The 27,576-nt window shown below is 34.7% G+C and overlaps 1 protein-coding gene across 1 annotated transcript in view; it reads left to right on the forward strand.

Annotated features, from left to right (window-relative positions):
• Positions 1 to 27,576, forward strand: part of LOC111053487 (transformation/transcription domain-associated protein) — a 160,447-nt gene that overhangs the window by 6,758 nt on the left and 126,113 nt on the right. Inside the window, 13 exon segments of the mRNA XM_039430392.1 lie at positions 2 to 112; positions 3,052 to 3,240; positions 4,179 to 4,388; positions 5,556 to 5,731; positions 6,529 to 6,764; positions 8,174 to 8,378; positions 9,573 to 9,800; positions 11,974 to 12,095; positions 12,259 to 12,410; positions 14,017 to 14,292; positions 15,036 to 15,349; positions 25,732 to 25,871; positions 27,027 to 27,193. Coding sequence (XP_039286326.1) covers positions 2 to 112; positions 3,052 to 3,240; positions 4,179 to 4,388; positions 5,556 to 5,731; positions 6,529 to 6,764; positions 8,174 to 8,378; positions 9,573 to 9,800; positions 11,974 to 12,095; positions 12,259 to 12,410; positions 14,017 to 14,292; positions 15,036 to 15,349; positions 25,732 to 25,871; positions 27,027 to 27,193 — 2,526 coding nt within the window.

Here is a 27,576-nt window from a genome sequence, read left to right on the forward strand (position 1 = left end):
GACAATAATTTCGGCTCCAGCATATCCAACCTTTCTGGACCATCTTGTGAAGGTTATAACAAAGATTCTCAAGGATGGGAATCCGTCATTCATTGCAGAACACTCATCCCATGTAAGTAGACTCCAACCATAGAATAAGAATAGAGAAAGCTACCTTTTCTCTATTAATTTTAGAAATTCTCTACTTCTCACATCTTTTCTTTATGCTCCAACTTCTTCAATTTAAAATAACCAGTTATATTATTTTATTTCAATTTGTTTGTACATTGTTTGTTTTTGGTCAAATAAATAATTATTATTATTAAACAAAAAACTATCATAACAATTGTGTAACTCATCTATCTACTTCTACTTCTATCCACCAGCCATTCAAGAAACTAGAAGCATGTTTCCAGTTTGTCAAGTCGTCAATGTTTCAGCTTATAGCCTAAAGTTTTAAATTTCTCAAGGTTTCAGTTGGTCTTGTTTTCAATATTTCAAGTTTTCATCCCAAGTTCACTCTCTCTGAGTAGCTTTTCACCGAATGTTATACCAATCTTTTCACCATAAAGTTTAGTTGGTTGATTCGTAACCTTACAAGTATGCACTGTTATACTTTGCTTGAATAGTTTTATTCTTTATTCAATTATACAAAAAGAACATTATCAAAATGATGGGGAGAGGAAAAATAAGGTAACCTTGTGCTATTCCTCTCCCAAACTTAGATAACACAAATTGCGAAATAGGTTAAGTCTTGTAGTTCTTCAATTCACAAAAATTTTAGATAAAATAGTGTATACAATAGTTTTATATTGTATTTGAAGCACTCGTGAGAAGTTTAAGATACGCGTTCGATTGTCCACATGTGTCTTAACTCTACATCTAACTCGTGCGTTAAAGACCCTCATTATAAAACTTTTAGGGACGGTTTCCGAGCTCGGGATTTAGCTAAGTTCTAGACTTTAACTGGCTTCAAACTCTGGAGTCAGAAAATTGGCTTTCCGAGTCAGAGCGTTAACGTAGTTGAGGACTTGAATAGACTCTGGAGTTTAGCGATCATGTTAGACCCTGGAGTTTATAATTTCGCTTTCTGAGTGAAGGTCTTATAAGTCCAGGACTTTTTTTTTAAGTTTTACGCTGTTTTAAGTCCTGGACTTAACGATTTTTGATAAATCCTTGACTCGGAAAGAGGCGAAATTAGATTCTCGCCTCTTTCCGAGTCAAGGATTTATCAAAAATCGTTAAGTCCAGGATCTAAAACAGCGTGATTTTAAACCCTCGACTGGGGTAGGGTTTAAATTCAAGTTCTAGACTTAACTGAGCAAACACAATTCAGTTATTGTTTTGGAGTAGATAAAAAGCCAAATAGATGTCATGGAATACCTAAATTATTTGGATTAGTCCATCTAAATTCATAATTTATAGTTTGCAAGTTCATATTGGAATAAAATTGTATCAGAAATATGCGTAAAAAACTAACCTCATTTTACGACTGTGACATAACCTAAAAATGTTCAAGCAAAATATTACAAGGATTGCCTTGGAATTTGTATTCCAATCTGAATGTTATTATTCAATGTCATATTCAACATATTAATAATAATAACAATAATAAATTATCACTCCAGTTTTTTTTTCAAAACAAATACGTTTTCAAACTCAATAGCCTTATTAAATTTTTATTCCAAAATCACTGGTTATGATCAATGATCAATAATAGCATAACGTAAAATGAAATGTTTATTCATTCACCTTTCAAAGGTTTTGCTTTGAATAGGCCCACAAAGAAATCGAAACGTATTTTTACTTTCCTTGCCCTATTACCATATGTAAGGAAAGTATTGCTTTCCGAAAAAAATTAAGGTACCCCAATTTCTAAATTTTTATACGTTTCAAGGTCCCCTGAGACCGAAAAAGTGGTTTCTGGGTATTGGTCTCTCTCTCTGTGTGTGTGTGTGTGGTGTGTGTGTGTGTGTGTGTGTGTGTGTGTGTGTGTGTGTGTGTGTGTGTGTGTCTGTGTACACGATATCTCATCTCCCAGTTAACGGAATGACTTGAAATTTGGAACTTAAGGTCCTTACAACATAAGGATCCGACACGAACAATTTCGATCAAATGCAATCCAAGATGGCGGCTAAAATGGCAAAAATGCTGTCAAAAACAGGGTTTTTCGCGATTTTCTCGAATACGGCTCCAACGATTTTGATCAAATTCATACCTGAAATAGTCATTGATAAGCTCTATCAACTGTAACAAGTCCTATATCTGTAAAAATTTCAGGAGCTTTGCCCCATCTATGCAAAGTTTGATTTTAGATTCTCAATTATCAGGCTCCAGATACAATTTATACAAAAAAATTTGAGTGGAAAAGATTGAGCATGAGAATCTTTACAATTAATGTTCAGTAACATTTTCACCTAAAATTAAAAATAAGCTCGAAATTCGAGAAAATGTGATTATCCAATTATTGCAAACTGTTGGCAACTGTTGATTCTATTAAATGATTCACTATGAAGAGATAGCAGACCTCGTGTGTCTCCAGCGTTATTGCCCTGTCACCAGCTGGCTCAAATCTTTGAATAGTAGACTTGAGATGCGCGGGAACACTAGCGTCAGGTGATCAATTTTCATAACGGCAAGGAAAGTTGTGTGAGTGCGCCACACCAGATTTTTACAAAATAGTTTGGAGAGCATGCTCATTTGAATTATCCCGCTGCAATCAGCTGTTTCCGTTTTGCTATAATGCCAACAATACAACAGTAAAATATTGTGAATTTCCCTCATGTCTACTGCGTTAAAGTCCTGGACTCAAATAAGTCGAGAACTTGATAGACTCCGGAGTTTAGAAGATGAAATCGTGACTCAGAAAGTCAATTCAGACCCGAGAGCTTATTTTAGTCCTGGACTCTTCAAGTCCAGAACTAATAGATTCCGAGCTCGGAAACCGGCCCTAAAACTTTATTAATATATATTGTTATTATTAATATAATAAAATCTAATAATAACATATAATGTATCCTTTATAGTCCAATTATTCGATGATTCATTTTGTTCAATCATCTCGTTTTTCAGGCTCTACGCAAAGTGCTACTTGACATTCTGTACAGACTGCCGTCGAATGACCATCTGAGGCCACATGTGGACAACATACACTCGCTGTGTATGGGTCTACTCAGCAAGGAGAACGAACAAAATGTTCTTGTGTGCCTGCACCTCATCATTGAGCTGCATAAGCACTTCCGACCACCTTACAATGTTGAGGTAATCCCCACCATGTCACTCAAATCTCGAAACAGAAACAATTCATCTTAATTATCCTAAAAGCTTGGTTGTTGTTTTGAAATTAATAATAACTTAGCTCACGATATTGAAATGGGTACTGATAATGAAATTTATTACTTTTTCATATTCAAAAGAAAAACAGTTTGTGGAATTGGATCAGTGATTCTGATGTCAAAATTCAAATTTATTTGTTTTTTTTGTGCAAATTCATGCATGCAATTACATAATATCAACAAAAATAAAATTAGCAGTAGGTGCGAAAAAACTTTGTGCTCACAAGACTAATGTCTGATCGTGGGCTTGTTCATTACTCTTGTCTAGAGGGGCGTTGACATTATTCAAGTTTACTTGAAGCTTTGTATGAAATGGATGTATTTTGCAATCTTGAAGTCAAGAACAGAAACTTGAAAACACTATAACAATGTAGAAGTTTTGTTGATTTAAGTAGATGTTATTAAGTACGTGTTCCTGAATGAAGAAGATATTGTGCGTTTCATCAAAGCACAAAGAATAAGGTAGCTTGGTCACGTGACAAGAATGGGAATAGACAGGTTACCCAACAACTTGAAGAACGCACAAATGATGGGGATTAGAAAGCGTAGAAGACCAAGGAAGAAGTGGTTAAGGGATGTGGAGGAGGACTTGCACACCATGGAAGTGCGGTCGTGGAGGAGAAAGGCAGAAGACAGAGAAGCATGGAGGAAAATCGTGAGGGAGGCCAAGGTTCACACCGGACTGTAGAGCCAGCGAAAGTAAAGTAAGTAAGTAAGTAGATATTGAACATGTTCGACTTTGGATTCAACTTGAATCTTGAATGTACAATCCAACCTACAGTGCAAAATGGTTTCAATCAATGTTGTACCGTTACCAATTTATCTATACTTTTTGTGGCAACTATATTTTTCTTTCATTTTCAGATTCAAAATTTTCTCCAGTTTGTTCGAGGAATTTATAAAAATCTTCCCGAACATTTGGATAAAATCTTCCAGCCAAAAGCACCAATACGAGTGAAGGATTTGAATGAACTGAATATTGAAGCTTTGCTGTCAGAAACGTACTCGTGCACCGCCATTCAGGTCGAATCTAAAGTGTTGACTGATGGATCTGGGTCTTCCGAACAAACTCAGGTATCTAGGAACACAGTGAGTGCTTCTGCTTGGTTTTGAGCAATTTTATTTATTTTTTATTGCTTCCCGATGGTTTTCAGAGAACTCTGAAACTTTCTTCAGCTCTTGTATATAATTTATTCAAAACGATTAACTGCATTATCATCTACCACAAAATAAGTACTTCACATTTTTTCAATATTACAATTTTCCCTTTTATTTAATTTTCTTCCTGATTTTTCTTTTATTTCCATTATTTCTATGAAGCTTCATAATAAATTCGTAATTCGATTTTGTTTATTTTTCATTGTCTTATTTACCTTCTACCAGAAATATTTGCCTGTAGTATCATATTATTTTGAGCTAATTCATTTAATAATTTGTCTTCTATTCAGCATTGTTTTTGTAAGTGGGCACTCGCCGAAAACCCGACGTATTTTGCAGGACCCTAATTTGTTTTCGAATTTGCTTTGTAATTTTTTATTTCATAGATTTGATTTTGATTGTTGTAATTGAGGACCTTGCCGGACAAAGGACACATAAGGCAAAAGCTCATTTTTGCGAAATGGCTTTTGACAATTTTAGTTTTGGCACGGTTCCGTTCCACATTTGTGTGATTTTTGTGTTCCGTTTTTGTTCAACTACTACTTCCATGATGATTTTATGAAACTATGAAAAAGTAATCTCATGAACATAACACTAACAGTTCACAAGCTCACTTAATTAAATCTCTGAAGAGGGAACTATTTCAAAGAACATCAGCTGCCACCACTTTAATTAAGTTTATGTAAGACATCACAGGAAAAATATATCTATGTGAAAGTTGGCAAGCTTGTACAGGAAATCATGGCGGTTCGTTTGAAACAATTGACGGAAAAGGGCACATAGACCCATGTGCTCTATGTCAGACAAGGTCCTCAATTTGTTATTTTATTTTGATTGTTTTTAAAGTAGGACTATAAACTTTCGAGATATGATCAATTGATACGATCAATCAATAATTACATAATTTTTATCTCAGTTGATATTGAATTATATTTTTCCAACAGCTCAGTTGAGTTGGATTGCAATGAAAAATTTGATCTCATTCCTACTGCTTCATTCTCTAGCGAAATTGGAGTATGCTTTAATAGAATATAAAAATAACTGACTGAAATCTATCTAATTGAAACCTTATTTTATTTTCAGTTGGAAAAATACACGTTGATCCCCAAAGGAGTTTTGTCATTGAAATTTCTACAAGAGCTGCCCATCATAGTTGTTCTGATGTATCAACTATATAAACCACATGTCGAAAATGAAGTCAAAGAATACATTCCAATTATCATACATACCATAACTCTACATCCGGCCCATCAGTATAGGTGAGTGTGTAAAATAAACATGTTTTTCCATTAATTTCACAAGTTTACGAAGACTACTTGAGTCTTCAAAGACAGGCAAAGCCCAAAACAGTCTTCATTGATTTCTAGCCTACCATTTAAATCTAACTTAAAGCGGTAAATAGTTGAAATTAAACTGAAAAATAAAAAAAAATAGAGTAAATCATGATTTCTGTTCTGATGACTTGTTGACTGTATACTTTCTTATGTAAACGTTTCAATTATAGAATCAGGAAATAATGATTGAAAAGGATTCCATTTTGACTAATACAAAACTTGAAAAGGAATTCAATTTTTTAAAGCTTGTTTTCTTTCGAAATAAATATATTATGTATTTATTTACGTATAATTCTTATGTATTTGCTATTTGTTCTTGAATGTATATTAATCTATGAATAATAATTCACGGTGAGAGCTTGGGTCTATGAGAGCTAGTCATTGCAAAAGTAGAGGTAATAAGAACTGGATTTTTATAAATATGAAGTCCGATTTTGTAGGTAGATAATCTGTTTTAATTGTAAACTTGGGCAAGTAGAGTTTTTTTAGTGGCCTAACCAGAACTTCTTCAACCAATAAACCAATATGGCTATATCACTTACTTATTTAAATCTATCCCCATCTTCATTCAGTTATTGTAATTGCTATATGTAGACCATTTTGCCACTAGTTTCTAATTTATTAAATCTATAATTTGGTTTAAAAAAACATTTTATTTTTCAATTCCACTCAATGATAAATGTAAGAGTTTCAACTCTTCTCAAACACCTTATTGTTTTCAGAATGCATCCAGCTTTCAACAAAGAAGTGTTTGTCGATTTTATGGGTGCGCAGATCAAGACATTGTCGTTCTTAGCGTACATTATAAGATACTATCAGAAAGAAGTGAACAAACACTCGAGTCACATGGCTGAGGGCATGCTGGGCATGCTCACACTGTGTCCAATGGAGGTCACGCATCTGCGTAAAGACCTCTTCATCGCTGCCCGCCACATCCTCGCCACGGAACTGAGGATAAGTGAGTACATTTCTATCAGTGAAATTCAATTCATTCCTCCTTCCATGAAGTTTGATTGTAGAATGTAGTCTATTACTCATCTTGTAATCATAATCAAGTTACCAAAATATCTTTCTCCTACGTTTTCTTACATTGAAAATGAATTCTGATCAAAGTATCCTGATAAAACTTGATCCGGATAAAATATATCCTGATATATTCTTGCATTATTTGTAGAAGTCACTCACTAGCTTTAAAAGAATTAGGTGTCTTCACACAAAAGCAATAAGCATTGTCAAGAATTTAATTTTTTGAAACATAATATAATACAACTTATGTTGTAGATTCCATTGAGAAAAAAATAATATGATAATTCAGGTCTAGATTTATAGATTAATTCTAATTTCATATTTTATATTTTTGCCAACATTTTTTTTATATAATTTTAAATTATTTATTTAATTTGTGCAATAGCACTCAATGAAAAGAACTTTTGAATTTATTGTTGAAAAAGTATTAGAACCCTCAATAGATTGTTTCATTTCTCAATTTACGTAGATGAGATTTGAAATTCACAATTTTACACTTGTGATGAACTGCGTTGACCATCTTTAGATCCAATGCTAAGGGATTTTAAAATTGTTTGTTAAAAAATTATAGGCCTACTATCATCACTCGGATCTAATGCTAAGGTATATCAAAATTATTTCTGAAGTGCCGTGCATATTGAGGTAATGTTTGTTATTAAAAGATGAGATACGTTAATGATGTTATAAGTGATGAATGGTGAATAGAGTGTCCGGTTTATTATGTATTTATTTGTTAGAAGGAAATAAAAATTGATTTTGATAAACGAAGAGTGAGTTATCTTTGATCCTTAAATCTTTGGCTAATGTCGCAGCCACATGTTGGCCCAATGAAGGCCAATGTCGACCAGCGCCAGTGTGTGGTGTCTATATTTGTTAGATGGAAATAAAATTTGTTTTCATCAGCAATTGATCTTGATAAACGAAGATTAAACTTTGATCCTTGAAAATCTTTGGCTTATGCCGCAGTCACATTTTGTCCCAATGAAGGCCAATGTCGACCAGCGCCAGTGTGGGATGGGTGATTTGCCAGCGTTGGCATTCATTGGACTCCTTAAGGAATTGCACCTTTACCAGACTGGGCCAACATATGGACAAGGCATTGCGTTATAAAAAGAGTTAATAAATTAGTATTGAAGTCAGATATAGAACTTATAAATTGTATTTTTTTTCTTTAGGGCTACTCTTAAATATAAATAAAAATTCAAAATCTAAAATCTAAATTAGAATTTTGAAAGGTTACTCCAATTTCTAATTTTTATTTAAACTTATCATTTGTATGTCGGTATTCAAAAAGTGGTAGGTAAATTTATTTCGAGTTCTACAGCATGTGTTTTTGCTCAGGTTTCGTTCCACACGTGAATCGTCTGTTTGACGAAGACATACTGCTGGGCAGAGGCTGGACCACTCACGAATCGTTGCGACCTCTGGCGTACAGCACACTGGGTGACCTGATACACCACGTCCGCATGCACCTACCCATGTCCGACCTGGCAAAGGCCGCCCATCTCTTCTCTATGAACGTTCATGACGAAACATTACCGACAAGGTACGCTTCCATAACCATTCTATTCTAGCAGTACTGTTATAAAGTTAAAATAGATTAAATTCTCAATTATTCTAAATAGAGACTTCTCACTTAGTATATTCACTTATTCTAAACGAGTGGATATTACCCGTGCTCCGCAAGGGACTGTTAAAATCACATATAGACTTAATTTGGTTTTATAGTTTCATGCTGATAAACGTATCAATAACTATAATAATATGAAACTTAACAACTATTATAATATGAAACTCATTTTATTGGTATTTTGTCGCAATATAACGTAAACTTTGTATCACAAATTGGATAAGTTCGTTTTAATTATCAAAATTATAATTAATGAATAAAAATGAAAATAGCCCTATAACCATCCTTGGTAAATTAAGAATCTCAGAATCTGTAGTTCAAACGTGATGATGCGACAAACATGTATTTCGTATTCCGTACATGTATGTATAAGCCAATTCCTTCCTTTATGATATTATGTTATATAAGCTATTTTTCCATCTTCATACAACATGCACGATACAGTATAATCTTAATATAATGAAAATTAACTATTCTAATACACAGCATGAACCATTTAATGAAAATGAAAATTTCCACCAGCAAAAGTAAAACTTGCTCGCTGGTGGGAGTCCATCCTAAAACTAAAATTAATAATTATTAAATACTAGGAAAAATAAAAAGGAAAAGGAATAGAAACATAAGTTTAGGAAAACCTAGAAATACCATATTCAATACAGAAAGAAAAGAAAATACAAAAAAATAACAGTTGCTACGAAATATCTTTGAATAGAGTAATTCATCAAAAACCAGATTGAAACAATATTCATATATATATGATATCATATCATAAATTTTGACGTAATAAAAACAATAGAAATACGAGAATATTGTAATCTGCTATGGTTATTGTATTCACTTAAGGTATTGACAGGAACCTTAATTCTTGGAAAAAATTATCACATATCCATTTAGTATAGGTAGATGATATACAAATGAACCCATTTTTAAACATTCATATTTATCAAAGTAGGTACTTATTTATCCTCAATAAATAAACTTTATACCAATGGAATTTACAATAATTAGCTTGAGTTCCTACTAGACTAGGCAGCAGATGATTTTCATATTACAGTATTCTAATTTATAAGCCTCATTTAGTTATGACATTTTCGTTCGATAAATTTGCAGCATTCAGGTGATATCGTGCAAGCTGCTGCTGAACCTGGTGGAGTGCATTCAGCAACGCAGCAAGTCGGAGGCAGCTGCAGCTGCAGCAGCTGGCACCAGTGCAGCGGCAGCTGTGGTGCCAGCGTCGCGACGCACCGGCCAAGAGCTGCTCATGCGCATGCTCGAAGTCTTCATTGTCAAGTTCAAGACTATCACCAAACTGCAGCTGCCCATACTTGTCGCTAAATGGTGAGTGCCTCGATCAACACTCTAGGATTCAAATATTTCTCATTGGTTGAATCCAATAATTCTCACTATTGCAGCGGGAGTGCCTCAGATCTTCGAGATATCAATTTTTGTAGTGTATGAGCATATCCTAAAAAGTTCTGTTCAATTAGGTTTTAAAGGTAAAAGGAAAGGTTAGGGAGGTTAGGTTTTGTCCTTTAAATGGCAAGATGTTCATATTATTTGCAATGTTTTGATAGTTTTACAGTAAAATACTATAATAGAACTCTGCCAGTCCATTTCAAGAACAATTTTTAGCTCCAGTAGAATTGAAGGATGTTCTTGAAGTCAGAATATGCACATTAATTTTCTATTCAACTTAATTTTTATTCATTTTTTATGTATATATTCCTTATAAATAAATCAATAAACTATACAATATACACTGAAATGATCAAATTAATGTACAACATCAAATATTAGGAACTACTTCCCCAAATGAGCAAGCTCGTGCTTAGGGAAGGAGCCAGCTGAACTAATTATGATTAAATCTAGTTAATAAGCGTCCTAGAAACCTGGAATGAGAATGTAGCTTTGATGAATGTCATTCATATGTGCGAGAGTCTTATCGGAAATGTACGAGTATTTCAACTTTACATTATTTGTGTTTATTATCTAAGGCCGGTTTCCGAGCTCGGAATTCAGCTAAGTTCTAGACTTTAAACAGCTGGAGTCAGAAAATTGGCTTTCCGGAACGGGGCGTAGTCGTAGTCATCTTCATAGACTTGTTTAAGTTAAATTTCAAAAACTAGAAAATTGAACACAAAAAGAAATTAAGAGAAAATAGTGTAAAGTTTCAGCTATTTTAAATTATTCAGGAATGTTTAATTTCGTCAAGGAAAAACGTTTCTAATTATAGAAATTAGAAAATAAAGATTGTCATAAAAACTGCGACTAAGCCCCGTTTCGGAAAGCCAATTTTCTGACTCCAGCTGTTTAAAGTCTAGAACTTAGCTAAATTCCAAGCTCGGAAACCGGCCCTTAGATAATAAACACAAATGATGTAGACTCGTACATTTCCGATAGGACTCTCGCACATATGAATGACATCCATCAAAGCTACATTCTCATTCCAGGTTTCTAGGACGCTTATTAACTAGATTTAATCATAATTAGTTCGGCTGGCTCCTTCCCTAAGCTCGAGCTTGCTCTTTTGGGGAAGTAGTTCCTAATATTTGATGTTGTACATTAATTTGATCATTGCAGTGTATATTGTATAGTTTATTGATTTATTTATAAGGAATAAATAAATAAAAATAAAGTTGAATAGAAAATTAAAGTGCATATTCTGGCTTCAAGAACATCCTTCAATTCTACTGGAGCTATACATAGTTTTTGAAATGGACTGGCAGAGTTCTATTATAGTATTTTACTTTACAAGTACGGCAAGGTTGGTTTACAGTTTATAGCCGGTCACCACTAGCGACAGGACAAGTGTGTTGAACATGTGTGAACGATATATCTTCGAACGAAAATGGCATTCACAGCAGAGGCTTCAAATGAAAAACAGCTGTTTGACAGCAGCTTCTAATAATATATAGAATAAACAACCAATAACAATAAATAATAATTGAATATTTCAACCCCAAATAGAGCAGCGAAGAAGAGAAAAATTCAAAGATACAAAAACCCAACCTCAAAAAATTGTGTTCGAAGCCTTTTGCCGATGACACAACTTGTCTGTCGAACATGTGTGAACACAGTGTTCTGTTCGACAGACAAGTTTTTTCGACAGACACTATTGTCCTGTTGTTAGTGGCCTCCCTAATTATGATTGCTTATTATGCCCGAAACGAAGTTGAGAATGTATTACGCATAATGTAAAAGCGTTATCATACAAGTTACGTATATTTTTTCGTAATACTAATTTTTTTTTGGATTTTAATAAGTGTGAACGGGCTTTTGAATAAGCTTTTTGAAAAGGCAGTTGATGAAAAATCCTAAAATAAATGGAATAATCTTTTTTATCAACTGATGAAGGTTTGCTTAATGGATGATAATAATAATATACCTAATGCTTCATAATTTCTCACATTCTAACACAATTCCAAAATGTTTGCGCTCAAGTAACCTAATAGAATTTCTAATATTGAATTCAATTTCAGAAAAATAATCTCATTCATGTATTTAATTGCAGCAAAGCCCAACAGGCGTCTGTTGGAGGCTCAGCATCTGCAATTCCATCGCAAATTGGAGCCGACTCGAATAAAGCTGATGAAAAACCAATCTTGAATGCTCAAAGCGGACTCATCGAAAATGGTCAGTATGAAGTTTCTTACTCTCTACCAACAAATACCCAGTCTCAAGTATCAGAGCTTATCTGTTACTAGTTGAATTGATTGCTAATACAATTGTGTTTTTAGTGACGAGAAAAGGAATTGTGACCTAATAAAAATGTTCAACTTCCTGAATGTTTTTTTAGCAATAAAAAATGATGAACGGGATGCCAACAAGCCAAAGTTTGGATTTCCTCCACCTCAAGCAACCAATTACAGCGTCCAAGATTTCAGAATGCTTGTCAAAACTCTGGTCTATGGAGTAAAGAATATCACTTGGAGCTGCGCTCTCTTCAAGGTAAAACATTTATTGATATCATCAATATTTAGCTCTTATTGCTTTATTCATCAGAGGTCTTACTCCCTTTTAAAAAGATTAGTACTTCCAAACTTTATCCAGCTCAAGTGATATATGGATTGTGTGAATCAAGGCTATATGAACACGAATTGAAATTAAAATCAATTCATTTATCAGATTCGCTGGATTTGAATTTGATAAATTATAAGGAAGTTAGATATTCATTCTGAAATTTATCAACAAAATTTATGTGATCGGATAAGAAGTATCAATTTTTACAATCTATTGACCTTTGAGAATCATGAGTATCAATCAGCTAGCGCATTTTTTCTCCACCACTAGCTCTCATTTTATTAATTTCTTTTCCTACAATTGAAGATAACAATTCCCTGTATTACCTAATGATAATGCCAGTTGAATGAATTTTTTATTACAGGAGTAAAACTATTTTGGAGAAATTCACTTACTACTTGGCTCTACAACCCATTGTGGTGGATTTCGGCCTCTCGCAGTATGCATCTCCATTCGTCCTGATTTTGTGCTTTTCTTCTCCATCCTCTGATGCCCATCTGCCTCAATTCAGTTTCGACGTCATAAATCTAGCGCATTCTTGGCCTTCCACTCAATCTTCTTCCTTCTGGATTAGATCTGAACACTTTCTATGAATCATCCATTCGTTCCACATGCCCCAACCTACGTCTCACTTTCATTTCAGCTACATTATATGGGTTGTTCTATAGCTCTTGCAGCTCTAGGTTAGTGCGGGTCCTCCATTCTTCATCACTATTATAGGGTCATAAATTACTCGGAATATCTTTCTTTCCCAAACATTGAGTAAGTTTTCATCCCTCTGAGTAGTACCCAGGTTTCTGCCCTTGGTACAGTACCACTGGTCTTATGACAGTGCTGTAGACTTGTACTTTCAAGTTTTTTGAGATAAGTTGGGAATTGAGGAACTTCTTTAGTGCCCAATAGCATATATTCCCAGCCGTAAGCTTTGCTTTCATATCCACTTGGACTTTAATTTTGTGTGTGTTCACATGATCACAGCTCCCAGATATTTATATACTTTCTCAAAGCTACTGTCCGACCATAAACTGTTTTTCATTTCTTCTTCTATTGTGTATATATTTTTTCTTGTTTGTATTAATGTCAAGGCCTTTTTGTTCAGATACATTTTCCAGTCTAACAAATCCTTCCTGTAGAGCTTTTTTATTCGTGTATACGTACATCGCGTATGCTATAAAATTGTCTTTTCTCCTTAAGGCTACTTTTGAATATAAATAAAAATAGAAATCTGAGTACCCTTAATAATGGCATTATTAGCCGAAACATGTCGTGACGAAATAATTTAAAAAAGGGTACTCAGTTTTCTATTTATATCGCGCATGCCATTTATTGTAGAGTCCTATCCAGGATTGTCTTAGTCCATACATGCCATGAAAATTTCATTGCACTTTTCTTGTTGGACAAGTTTATTTGGATCTTCACTTGTTACTTGGTGCATTTCAATGTAATTCTCACTAATCTAGCTAGTTTACAAAAATCTTGAATAACTAAACATTGAATAAGTAAATTGAATACGAAACGTGTTATTTTCGTGCAGCAACAACAGAACCAGGCGAGTGGCGTGCCGAAATCGGAGACAAGTCGCAAGCTGTTCTCGCCGAAGGAGACGGAGATGTTCATCCGCCTGGTGAAGTGGGCGATGCACGCTCTGGACGTGTATATGCTGAGTGTGTCGCTGCCGGGGGCGGCAGGGGCAGGGGGCGGACAGACCGCCTCCAATCAGCGTTCCGCCTCCGCCTCCGCGCCCCTCCAGCAGCAACAGACCGTGCGTACCAAGGAGGAGCGCGAGGCGCTCGAACACTTTGCCGGCGTGGTCAGTTCTTGCATTCCTTCATTTATTCGTTTTCCGTTAGTTATTCATTCATTTATCAATTTAGTCATTTTTAAAATGTTTTATTCATTCAATGAATGGCTTGATTGAAATAAAAACCAGTCGTTTCACCAAAGAAAATAAATGGCTACTTTTTTTGATTAGTGATTCTGCATAATAAAAATATGTTCAGTTATTCATTTATTCAATCATAGAGTTATGCTGTCGGAATAGTAGATTCGTACCAATTTACCGATTCGTACTAGATAAGTACCAATTTTCTGTTGAAATTTGTATCAGAGAATTATCAACACTAGATCAATAATTATCAAACAAAAACTATGAACGAAGTAACACGTGATTGAATTGTCAATGCCATGAAAACCAACATAAAAAGCTGGTTAAACCAAAAACGTTCACAATGTTCAATGTTCAATTGTTGATTTGAATTTTCTGTATTTACCTACCCAATTGCCTGCTATTTCGGTTTAAATACATACATAATTTTTCTCATTATTAGACTTATGCTAACCTTCTATTCGTAAAATAATAGATCATAGAAATTAATTTAACACTCGAATTTCATTACAACTTTTTGTCAGTCCTTTTTGCCCAAAATTACAAATCATCCTAAGGCTAATTATTGTAGATGAAACCAGGTCATTAAGATGTGGAAAACGTGTAAACAACCACTCTCAAGTAATTGACTCAATAAATATTTCTATTACATGTATTTGTTTTTTCAGTTCTTGGTCATGGATCCACAAACTTTCCATGAAGTATTTTCAACCACAATCGAATTCATTGTAGACCGGTTGGCCCAGAATTTCGCTTTGCAAATAGTCGCCAACTCGTTTCTGGCCAATGAAGACACATCTCCGATCTTCGCAATAGTGTTGGTCGAGTATCTGTTGGCGCATATGGAGGAAATGGGAAATGGCAACGTCGAACGGAGTAATCTCTATTTGAAACTATTCAAACAAGTGTTCAATAGTGTATCTATACTTCCCACCAAGAATGAGCAGATGCTCAAACCACATTTACATCAAATTGTCAACAGGTAAGAGATCAAACTTCAAACTATCACGATCTTTCATTATTTTCAGTTTTGGAATCTATTGTGATAATTGTGACTATTTCAAACAATCTAGACTAAACGAACCTGTATGTTTTAATTAATAAATATATACCGAGATATACCAAGATAATACCAAGATATATACCAAGATAATATACCGTCAATAAGTATGCTGAGTTCTGTCCTTGAAAATGAAGCCCTTCGCTTTGTATTTTATAATCAAGGGATTAGAAATATTGATTACTTGGAAATACCCAGTCAATTTAATAACAGCGATACTGAGTATCCTGCTGGTTTATTTGAGGGTATGTCAAAGTACGAAAGATATATTAATACAATGATAGACCTGCGTAATCTCCTTGAAAAGGCGGATGCTGAAAATGCTAAAATATATAAAGGAGTTCTCAATAGTATATACAAAGACGTAACGAACAAAACAATTGATGCTGTGAAGAGAAAAAATATGAACATATTTGATAATGATATGAAGAAATTTTTATTCAAAACAAACACTTTTTACAGAATGGGTATAGTCTAGAAGAAGGAGGCAAATATGTCGAATTCCTAGAATCCGAAAATAAGTTCAAAACCACTGAAAAATACATATTAGTCACTAAAGATACAGAACTTATGCTGGATGGCGAGCTAATAACTAAAATAAATAAAATACACATCAACAAGCCTCTATTCCCACTAGTCAGTTGGATAGAAGGAGTACCTGGCTGTGGAAAATCTACATATATCATAAGAGAACACACGCCAGGAAAAGATCTAGTATTAACTCAAACTAGAGCAAGCATTAAAGATATAAGAGAATCAGTCTCAAGACGTTACACAAAAGAGAACTTATCTATCCAGCTTAAATTAGATTATAGGACAGTAGCATCCTACATAATTAATAATTCGGGCAAAACATATGAAAAAGTTTACATTGATGAGGGACTAATGATGCATGCGGGATACATCGGATTTATTGCAGAATTGAGTGGAGCAACGGAAATTATAGTAGTAGGTGACTCCAACCAGATACCTTACATAGAAAGATCTCCAGTAGTTACCAAGTGGAACAAAATTTCAGATTTCTGTGAGCCTGAGGAATATATAACAATGACTAAGCGGTGTCCTGTAGATGTCTGTTTCGCCCTTCAATCATTCTACCACGAAATCAGCACAAAAAACCCCCAAATAAAATCTATACTTCCAACTTTCAAAAACGGCGAAACTCATCAGCTAAAGGAAGATACTCTGATACTGACATTTACGCAAAAAGAGAAACAAATTCTAAGTGATTCAATGAAAAAATATAAGTCTCAAAGAATTAACACAATTCACGAAGCACAGGGGCTCACATCAAAGGATGTAGTATTAGTGAGAATTGACACAAGAGACAATACAATTTATAACAGTGTGCCGCATGCTATTGTCCTATCCATGCTATTTGTCCTGTCCATGTCCATGCTATTATCCAGGCATACAGAAAGTTTCAGGTATCTAACAACAGGCTACAATGATGCAGTTCAGGACATAATTGATAGAGTGAAGGACAGGAGAAGAGCTTTTGTCATGGAATCGAGAAAGGTTGTTGAAAGGAGAAGCTAATACTAACAAAATTGATCATGGCTGATATCGATGAAATCCTTACATCACTGGAAACTGATAACTTCACTCCAGAAATCGATGACTACATTAATTTTGTTCCTTCCATAAATGGAAAATATGTTGAATTTTTAAATATTTTTTCAACTAATATCCGTAGGCTCCATGCAAATTTCAACCAGCTCATTTGTTGTATAAACAGCTTAAAAACTGATATACATGTAATTGTTCTAACCGAAACTTGGCATACCGAGAACATGCCATTCACTTACAAGATCTCAGGTTTCACCGAAGTAAATAAATGCTCAAAGATGAACAAATGCGACGGTCTGTGCATTTATGTTAGAGATAATATTGATGTCTGTGAGATTGCCTGTAACATAGTTGATGCCAACTCTTTGTGCTTGGAATTGAAAATGTCGGATGAAAAATTTTTTAGAATTATAGGAATTTATAGATCACCTAGAAATCAAAACACTGAGAATTTTATCAGCAGTCAAATAACTTCCTCGATAATATACCTAATTCAATAACTGTTTGCATGGCTGGTGATATAAATATTAATATTCAATCAACTAGCACACAGGTTCAGGAATACCTGCATATTTTACTGAGCAGAGGTTATAAGTCTTATATAAATGGGAGTACTAGAGTCTCGACCACAACTGAATCGTGCATAGATCACATATTTTTCAAAAATAACAGCAAATTCAACTATATTTTTGGAAATATTTTCAAAACAACAATAACTGATCATTATTCTGTACTATTACACTTGAGGTTGGTAGTACTGGTAGTACTAGTGATTGTTTTCAAAAAATAGTCTCGTAAAAGTTATAGATATTTGGAAAATATTGATGAGTATTCGTCTTCGTTTTGTGTTAGAGTGGAAGTGTACATTACATAGTTGTGTTCTATGATAGTGAATTGAGAGTGAAGATCTATCACAATTTCTTTATTGCAGTTTATTATTTCCTAACCTAAGAAAAAGCATAGAGAATTGTCTGTTTTCTGTCGTTCGCCACCTGTCGATGAACTTTGAACTCAGTGGGTACAACGTGATAAACGAAAATTGCACTAAACTTTTACCAAAACTTATGTATCTGAAACGAGGAAACCCAGAAATTCGGGATACATAGTGGAGGAGTGATACGGAATTATTTGTACTGTGTATCAAAGTCTGCTCATTTAGTGATAACAGAAGAATTTGAGATTACTGTGTCTACCTTATCTCTTGCTTTTAAAAGCTGTTAAGCTTTACGGTTTTCTATTATCTCATCAGAACGAGTTAAATTCAACATCAGAAAGAGAGAGTGTTATCACACTAATCAATTTAACACTAAAGCTTCACCTACTCTATATCACGTTATCTCACCTAGTGTGAAAAATAATAAATACCTCTCTAAACCACAGGTTAACCTAGTAAGTCCAGAATGGACGCAGACAGCTTCAAAGATATGTTCAACTCATTTAGAACGGAGATGAGTCAGGACTTGAAGAAAGAAATGAACGAAAGATTTTGATACCTTCACAGAAAGATTTGGAGCAATGTTGAAAAATCATTTAAGTAGCCTTGATAAAAAATTGAAGGATCAAGAAGAGAAGATATCGCAACTAGAAAAAGATAACAAGAGGAAAAACTTAATTATCCATGGTGTTGAGGAGAAAACCGATGAAAATCTAGAAGATCGGTTTTTCAGATTGATAAGACATGAAATTGGAGTGGAAATCGAGAATTGGGAGCTGGATTTTATCAGGCGTTTGGGGAAGAAAACAGGAAATACCAAAAGACCAATTGTAATCGGATTAACAACGTGGAGGAAGAAGATGGAAATTTTGAAAAATAAAGGAGCATTAAAAGGTAAAGAGGTGTTCATCACAGAAGATTTTCCTCGGGATGTGTTACAGAAGAGGAAGGAGCTAAAAGAAGATATGTTTGAAGCAAGAAAACAAGGAAAGTACGCCGTATTGAAATATGACAAGCTATTTATAGGCAGTGAGAATGGAAAAACAAAGAAGAAAAGAGAATTGAGTATTTCACCGCAAAAAGAAGAGCAAAACACCAAGCCAGCAAAGAAGCGAGATGGTAAGCAAGGTAGTTTTCATCTTGGAAAAGGCTCTTTGGATGGATACTTCAAAAATAGGAACAAGGACTCACAAGAAATCGGGCGATGTACTGACACATCTGCAGAAAATAGAGAATAGGACTTACCGGAAACTAGGCAACCAACCAACGGAAACGATTATGAAAAGAAAAACAAAAGAAATATAAATAAAAATTTGTTTTCCCCAGAAAGGCTGGTCACCGAGGGGAAGTGTGACCGAAACCCCCCAGGTTTGATGATTGGTACACTGAATGTAAGAACACTTCGTACAGAAGATCGAGTTTGTGAATTGGAAGAGGCATTACTAGACACAAATATAGACATTCTTGGTTTGGCAGAAGTGAGAAGAAACTCTGAAAAAATTATTTTCAGAAAGAGCGACTTCATTTTCTATCATTTCGGCGAGACTCAGGGTCAAAGAGGAGTTGGATTTTTAATCAGGAAACATTTAAAAGGAAAAATACTCGAGCTTAAAGGTTTCTCAGAAAGAATCGCAGTCTTGAGGCTAAGAGTGGGAAGCTCTAAAACGTTGAATATTTATCAAGTCTACTCTCCCACAGCAGAATCGGATGTAATCGAGCGAGAACTGTTTTATGAATCTCTTACTACTATTCTGTCCCAAGATAAGAACAATAATTGGAAAAATTCGACAATAATACTCGGCGACTTTAATGCACAGATTGGTGTACAGGAAGACAACGAGGCGAATGTTGTGGGAAAATATGGATACGGGAGGAGAAACGAGGCAGGCCAAATGCTAGTGGATTTCTGTTTTCAACAGGGCATGAAGGTGATAAATACATTTTTCAAGAAAAGAATGGGAAAAAAGTGGACATGGATCTCACCGAATCAGCAAACAAGAACTGAAATCGACTATGTTCTAACAACATGCAGAGGCCTCATTAGCCAGTTCGAGGTAACTGGAAAAATTAAATTCTTCACAGACCATAGACTGATAACTATCACATGTCTAAAGAATGGGCTTCAATGAGACCGAGGCGTGTTTGGAATGGAAATGTTATTAGAACGCTGGAATTGGATGAAAGAGAGACACAGGAGTTAGCGACCAATGTACAACACATCATTGAAAATGAATCGCACCTGACATTGCAGGAGACCTACGATCTGATGGAATTTCTTGTTGTAAGATCATTCAAACAATCAGCTTCAAGCAAACCAACAAAAATCTCACAGAACACGAAAGATTTAATATGTATGAGAGAGGCTTTGAAGAGGAAGAATCCAAAAACTTCAGAAGAAAAAATCGAATACAACCTTCTATGTAGAATAACGAGACTTCATATTAGAAAAGACCTGAAAATTCATGAGGACCGAATCATTTCAGAAGCCTTAGACTCAACTGGTTCAATAAAACAAATGAAGAAGGATCTATCACATGGTATTCAATGGAACTCAGGACTGAAAGATAAACGTGGAAGAATAGATAGGAATAGACACGGAATAATTGAGAAAGCTACACTATTCTACAAGAAATTATTCAAATGCTCTGAGAATACAACATTTGAAATTTCAAATGTTATTACAGTTACAGATATTACAGTTTTCCAAGATCAAGAAGTAATGAATTGTGTACAAACATTGAAGAAAAACAAAATGGCTGGTAACGATAAAATCACAAATGAAATGATTCAGACTCTTGCTCCAGTGATTATAACCCTGATGACGAATGTATTCAATAGAGTATTGAGAGAGCAGCATGTACCACATCAGTGGAAATCAGCCGATATTATACTTCTGTACAAAAAAGGAGACATATACGATATAAATAACTTCCGCCCCATCAGTATTACGTCATCCATCGGAAAATTATTCATGAGACTATTGACAAACCGCATTCAACCGATCCTCGAATCTCAGCAACCCGTCGAGCAAGCCGGATTCCGGAAAGGCTTTTCAACTCTCGATAATATCCAAGTCATCAATCAACTAATTGAAAAATGTTCAGAGTATCAAATTGGTCTTCATATGGCATTTGTCGACTACCGGAAAGCGTTCGATAGTGTTAGTCATGCATTCTTGTTCACGGCTCTTCGAAATCAAGGTGTTCCAGAGATCTACATTAACATACTGGAACATTATTACGAAAACAGTACCGCAAGGGTAATTCTTGAAAAACCAGGCAAGTACTTCAGGCTAGAAAGAGGAGTAAAGCAGGGTGACCCGGCATCACCGACACTATTCAATGCAGCTCTCCAAGAGGTTTTTAAACTGTTAAGATGGGAGAGATTAGGAATTAAGATCAATGGAGAATATCTCAATCATCTTCGTTTTGCGGATGATATTGTCATTATTGCGAAATCGAATCTGGAACTGCAAGCTATGTTGGAAGATCTCGCAAACGCCAGTGAACAAGCCGGACTCATCATCAATCCAGATAAGACTTTCATAATGTCCAACAGAGAAACTTGTGAAATAGAAATCAACGGCAAAAGGTTGAATCCGACAAATGAAGTTATTTATCTCGGTCAGAACTTTTCATTTGCAGCAAGAGAAGAAACAGAGGTGAAGAGAAGATGCAACATAGCATGGAAGAAATACTGGGCTTTGAAGTGTATTATGAAGAGTAAAGATCTCAATGTCACAACAAAGGCAAAAGTTCTCAAGTCATGTATAATACCAGCACTTATATATGGAGTACAGTCCTGGGCTTGTAAGAAATCGTTGCTGAGGAAGGTTCAAGTCACTCAAACAGCCATGGAGAGGAGTATATTGAACATTAGGAGACAACAAAGAATCAGAAACTCTGTTATAAGAAGTAGGACAAACCTTGAGGATGTGACAAAAACAATGAAGTTGCTGAAATGGAAATGGGCTGGACATATAGCAAGACTAGAGGATGGCAGATGGACGAGAGAAGTTACCAGCTGGGAACCATCGTGGAGAACAAGAAGAGTTGGACGACAGAAAGCCAGATGGAAGGATGACATCGTGAGGACAGCAGGAAGTAACTGGATGGAGATGGCGAGAAACAGACAGAGATGGAGAAACCTGGGGGAGGCCTATGCCCGCTAGTGGGCCTAGTTTCCAGACAAAAAAAAAATTGAAGTGATATAAATATGTAAATATAACAAGAAGATTAACTACAGTACTGTATCATATGAACTTTGATTTTATTTGAAGAAGTATTCTTTAAAAATTGTACATTTATTTATTACACTTGGGTAATGAGAAAAATCCTGAAACCACTTCACATAGAAACAGGCCTACAAATAACGTTAAAATTGCATACAACTACAAACTAATTGCTGAAAAATCGGAAAAAGAAAATTGGAATACTATTTTTGGAAATGATGATACTATAGATACCCTAGTTGACAATTTTGTGGATCGTATAAATGGTTTTATGGATTCAAGTAAAACTGAAGTATATTCCTCGCCGAAAGCGTCCCTTAAAACCTTGGATTACGGACGGAATAATAAGATCAATTATTATACGGGATAAAATGCATGATAAAATAAGAAAAGGCCCTGCAGATGCTGATTCGATAAATACATACAGAGTTTATCGTAATACATTGAATAGACTCATAAGTGAGGCGAAGGATAACTATTATAGGGATAAAATAGAACATGTAACACCAATAGTTCAAAGCTTTGGAGGTGTATTAATGAGGCTATCGGGGAGGGGAAGAAAGAGTGTTGTAAAATTGGAGTTGATGCCAAGAGGTTGAATGACTTTTTCACCAATGTTGGGGAGAGACAGGCTAAAACTATAAACAATGATCCCACAAGCTCTCCAAATTTCAATTTCAACAACGATGTAATTGAAACTCCTCTACCGAATTCCTTCTTTATGAGACCGACAAACTTCAATGAAGTTCAAGCGACAATAAAAGAGCTGAAAAATAACTGCACCCCAGGCTTGGATAATCTCAATAACACAGTACTCAAACATATAAGCCACACTATTTCACAGCCGCTTTCCGTGATTTTCAACAAATGCTTTGAACAAGGCTACTTCCCTAAACATTTCAAAACCGCCAAGATAAAACCTTTATTCAAGCAAGGAGATCCCTTGGACCCAAGTAACTACAGACCAATCAGCCTTATTAGTAATCTAGCAAAAATCATGGAGAAAATTATAAAGAAGAGATTAGTTGTGTATTTGAACAAGCATAAAATAATAGATAAGAATCAATTTGGATTCCAGACTGCGAAAAGTACCGAAGATGCGTTAATTGAATTTTCTAATACTGTTTCACAAAACTTGAATTCCAATTACAAATCTATAGCAGTCTTCCTGGATATTAAAAAAGCCTTTGATACTATACCACATAGTTTTCTTTACAATAAACTCGAAAGATATGGCTTTAGGGGAATATTTCTATAACTCATAAAGAGCTACTTGAGAGATAGAACCCAGTCTTTAACAATCGACGGACTTACTGATGTCTCCAAAATGACCTCCTACGGTTTGCCTCAGGGAACGGTACTATCACCAATCCTCTTTATATTATATGTCAATGACTTATTAAAGCTGAAATTAAAAAACGCCACAACTATATCATTCCCAGATGACACTGCAGCTATTTTCCATGGGGAATCTTGGACTGGGGTACATGAAATTGCAGAACAGAAATGTTTGCTCATAAAAAATTGGTTGGACAGAAACACCCTGAGCCTGAACATTGAAAAAACCAATTACATCACCTTCGCATTCAATACAACTGGTAAACCTGATGAGAATTTAAATCTGAAACTCCACTCAAACTGCAACAATAACTGCACCTGCCCTACTATAAAAAGAGTCAAAAGTACCAAATATCTAGGTGTCCAAATATATGAAAATTTGAAGTGGGACATACACATAAAATTTATTTGCAGAAGAATGAGATATCTATCCTATAAATTCTACGAAGCAAAAAAATTCTGAACTCAAAACATCTAAAAATGGTTACTTTGCACTGGTCCAGTCCATAATTCAGTATGGTATATCCGTATGGGGGGGCTGTTATAATTCTCACTTAGAAGAGCTTTTCATAATTCAAAAATCAATAATCAAAACAATTTTAAATAAACCCAGACTTTACCCAACCGACTTGACTTTCAAAGAGTTTAATGTGTTAACAGTTAGGCAGTTGTACGTAATAAATGTAGCGAAATATATAATCAAACATAAAGCTAATTTTCCTTGCACAAATAACACAATCAATAACCTGTACAATCTGAGACCCTCCTCAAATAAGTATCTTATGTACAATACAAACATTGAAACCATCAGAAGACAACTTATATATTTAAGCACTAAATTGATAAATAAAATTCCTGAAGAATATATCTGCTGCGCGAAATTGACTAAACAAATAAAACATGATATTAGTATTTGGATTAAAACGAACTATTTTTTCTACCTGTAAATTAATCAAAGTAAAAGAGGAACTTAGTGTTTTTGTGTGCTCACTTACCAATCTAGTGTGGATCCAGATGTTGTCAATACCACTTTAATTTTGTTTTAACAAATGACCATAGTTTCGAGGCTACACCTGCCCCATCCAGAGTTAGACTGGTGTTTTTAGTAGGCTACATGTAACAGGAAGATCTAAATTTGAGGTTAGATGCTGAGGTCACAATGAGGTCCTCACTTCCTCATTGTGACCTCAGCACCTAACCTCAAATTTAGATCTTCCTGTTACATGTAGCCTACTGAAAACACCAGTCTAACTCTGGATGGGGCAGGTGTAGCCCCGCAACCATGGTCCTTTGTTAGAACAAAATTAAAGTGTAATTGACAACATCTGTGTCTCATTTGTTAATTATGGAGAAATACCACAATATCTGTTCAAAAACAATCAATTTCTGTATAATTTATTTTGGTTGAAAGATCTTTTACAAGGGCTTTCATCTCATGATACATTCAAACACATCAATCTATACGATATAATGTTGCATGTTGTCATTATCAAAATAATTATATTCGCACATTTTTTACCCGCACAAGTCTGACTTTTGAATGGTAATTAGGGTAGTTAGGTTAGGGTTGCTACAAGTTAAGTGCTGGAAGAGATTGGAGTTGATTAACTCAACTAATTTGAAACTTTTTTTAATTTTTAAAGCTACTCATTACTTGAATGGTTAGAATTAATAAAAACATGTAGGCCTAGTGGCCTAGTACACTTTTTATTTAAAACTCTATAACATTTCAACAACTAGTTTCGGCCCACTTTGGCCATTTTCAAGTTTAGATGCAAAAAAAATGTTTTAAATAAAAAGGGTACTACATAAATATTTTTGGCTATATTGTTTTTATTAAGTTTAATAAAGTAGCCCATGCAAGTGAAGTGATTTTTGAATGGTTAGTTGAGGTTTCTGGAAATCTGGATTGAACGTTTCACATTTGTGAGGTTAGTTTGTAGCGAAGTCAACAATACGACAAGCGCGCGATCATCTTTCGAACTTATTTCGAACCTCTAGCGATCCCTTGTGTAACATCTCGCGATCATCTCTCATGATCGGAGCGAGTGAGGAGCGTGTTCGAGGCGCGTATATCTGTTCGCACCTTTATGTTAATTACAAACCCAACGTCAACGAAATATATAAGCTTGGATGTGGTATAATAATAAAATGGAAAAGGAGTTTTTTGTGATAGTAATAAATAAATTTCATTAATATTTTTTTTCGATAATTTGAAATTGTGCATTGCAGGTCAATGGAGCTTGCAATGACCGCCAAAGAACCATACAACTACTTCCAATTGTTGAGAGCTCTCTTTAGGTCAATAGGGGGCGGAAATCATGATCTTCTCTATCATGAGTTCTTTTCTTTGCTGCCAAATCTTTTACAAGGTATGTATGAATAATGCAACAACCTCATTCTGCGAATTCTGCCAATTCACTAAATAAATAATCTCTGTTTCTTGAGAATATTTCAAGAATTGCGTTTTTTGAGAAGTTTTTTACATTTCTTATTACTATATTTGAAGTTAGAAATTTATTTTCATTTGGCCATTTTTACTCACTCGAAACAAAAAAAAAACTTATCATATTCTCTAGATTGTAAATTAAAACTAACAGTTATATTGGGTTTTCCAACAAAGGAAGCAATACTCATGTGAATCCTTAAGTTTTATTCATCAGTTACTGTACTCTCTCTTTCAATGATCGATTCTAGTATTTTAGTTGCTCTAATGAGTCAGATTATTCGTGAATTCTCATAAATTTCAGTTTTAAACACCTCATTGAGAATGGAAGCTTCTGAATAAAATGAAATAGGAATTATTACTATATTATTTGTTCTCTCCTGCAATTATACTCTTTTCAATCTTCATTTTATTTACATGTCTTTTCTGGCAGCTTTTTTCTGCACTCGCCAATATTATTTTCATAAATTAACTCCATGCGATTTAAGTGTTCATGAAAAGTATCTGGTTGATGTTTCAGCATAATTCTTAAAATTTATTTTTTTAAATCTGTTGTACATAATTCTCTAATCCTTATGTAATGGGTCCTGTTTTATTCTGACTGTCTGTACCTTGGTGAGTGTTCAGCTTACTAGGTACTGAAGAGGTGAATTTTAGCTTTACAAATTGAAGCTTTAAATTAAAAAACAAGTTCTTTATCAACACTCTTGGTTTTCATTCTAGCGCTGCTGTCTCTAAGTTATCAAATCGTTTGTAAATTCAAAAACCTTACTACATGTCGGTGAAGAAAAGAAAAATCAACATTTTCTTTTTTACTAGGGCTTATTACTTATAGAATGATGTAGCATAGTATACAGATGTAGTGCTCTACACTTTCTAAACTTTATCAACCCATTTTGTAAATTCAAAATTTCAGTCATTTCCTATGAAGATTTCATTTGTACTTGTATTGCATTGAAATTGAAATCGACATACCACACCATTATAATTGTTATGTACTTAATATCATAATGTTTATTTTCCCTTCAATTTAATCATTTCATAACTTTTGCTACAATCATATTTTTTTATTTTTGGCCAGGATTGAATAGTTTGCAGTCTGGACTCCATAAGCAACACATGAAAGATCTTTTTGTAGAGTTGTGTCTCACGGTTCCCGTTCGATTGAGTTGCTTGCTGCCTTACCTGCATATGCTCATGGATCCATTGGTCTCTGCACTCAATGGATCTCCTACTCTTATTGGTCAGGTAAGCCTTGTCAACATATATTTATTAGAATTTATAATATTGGATTGTTTATTTTTATCTTGCTGTATGGGAGTGAAGCTGGCCAATGAAATCATCTCATGAAAACAAGATAAGGACAGTGGAAATGAAGTGCCATAGTAAAAACTGGTGGAAAGACAAGAAGGGATAGAGTAAGGAATACTAGAATAAGGGAAGTGGGCATGAAAGATGTCAGTGAAAGGATAGAAGTGAAGCAGTTTGACTGGTATGGACATGTACAGCGAATGGGGGATGATTGCAAGAAAAACAGTATGATAATGTGAGAGTGCAAGGAAGGAGAGCAGTGGGACGTAAAGGTATTCATATGAGGATCGGATTGAAGAGATAGGACGGAGAAGAGGAAA

Source organism: Nilaparvata lugens, chromosome 1 (genome assembly GCF_014356525.2).
Source record: "Nilaparvata lugens isolate BPH chromosome 1, ASM1435652v1, whole genome shotgun sequence".
Classification (NCBI taxonomy): Eukaryota; Metazoa; Arthropoda; class Insecta; order Hemiptera; family Delphacidae; genus Nilaparvata; species Nilaparvata lugens.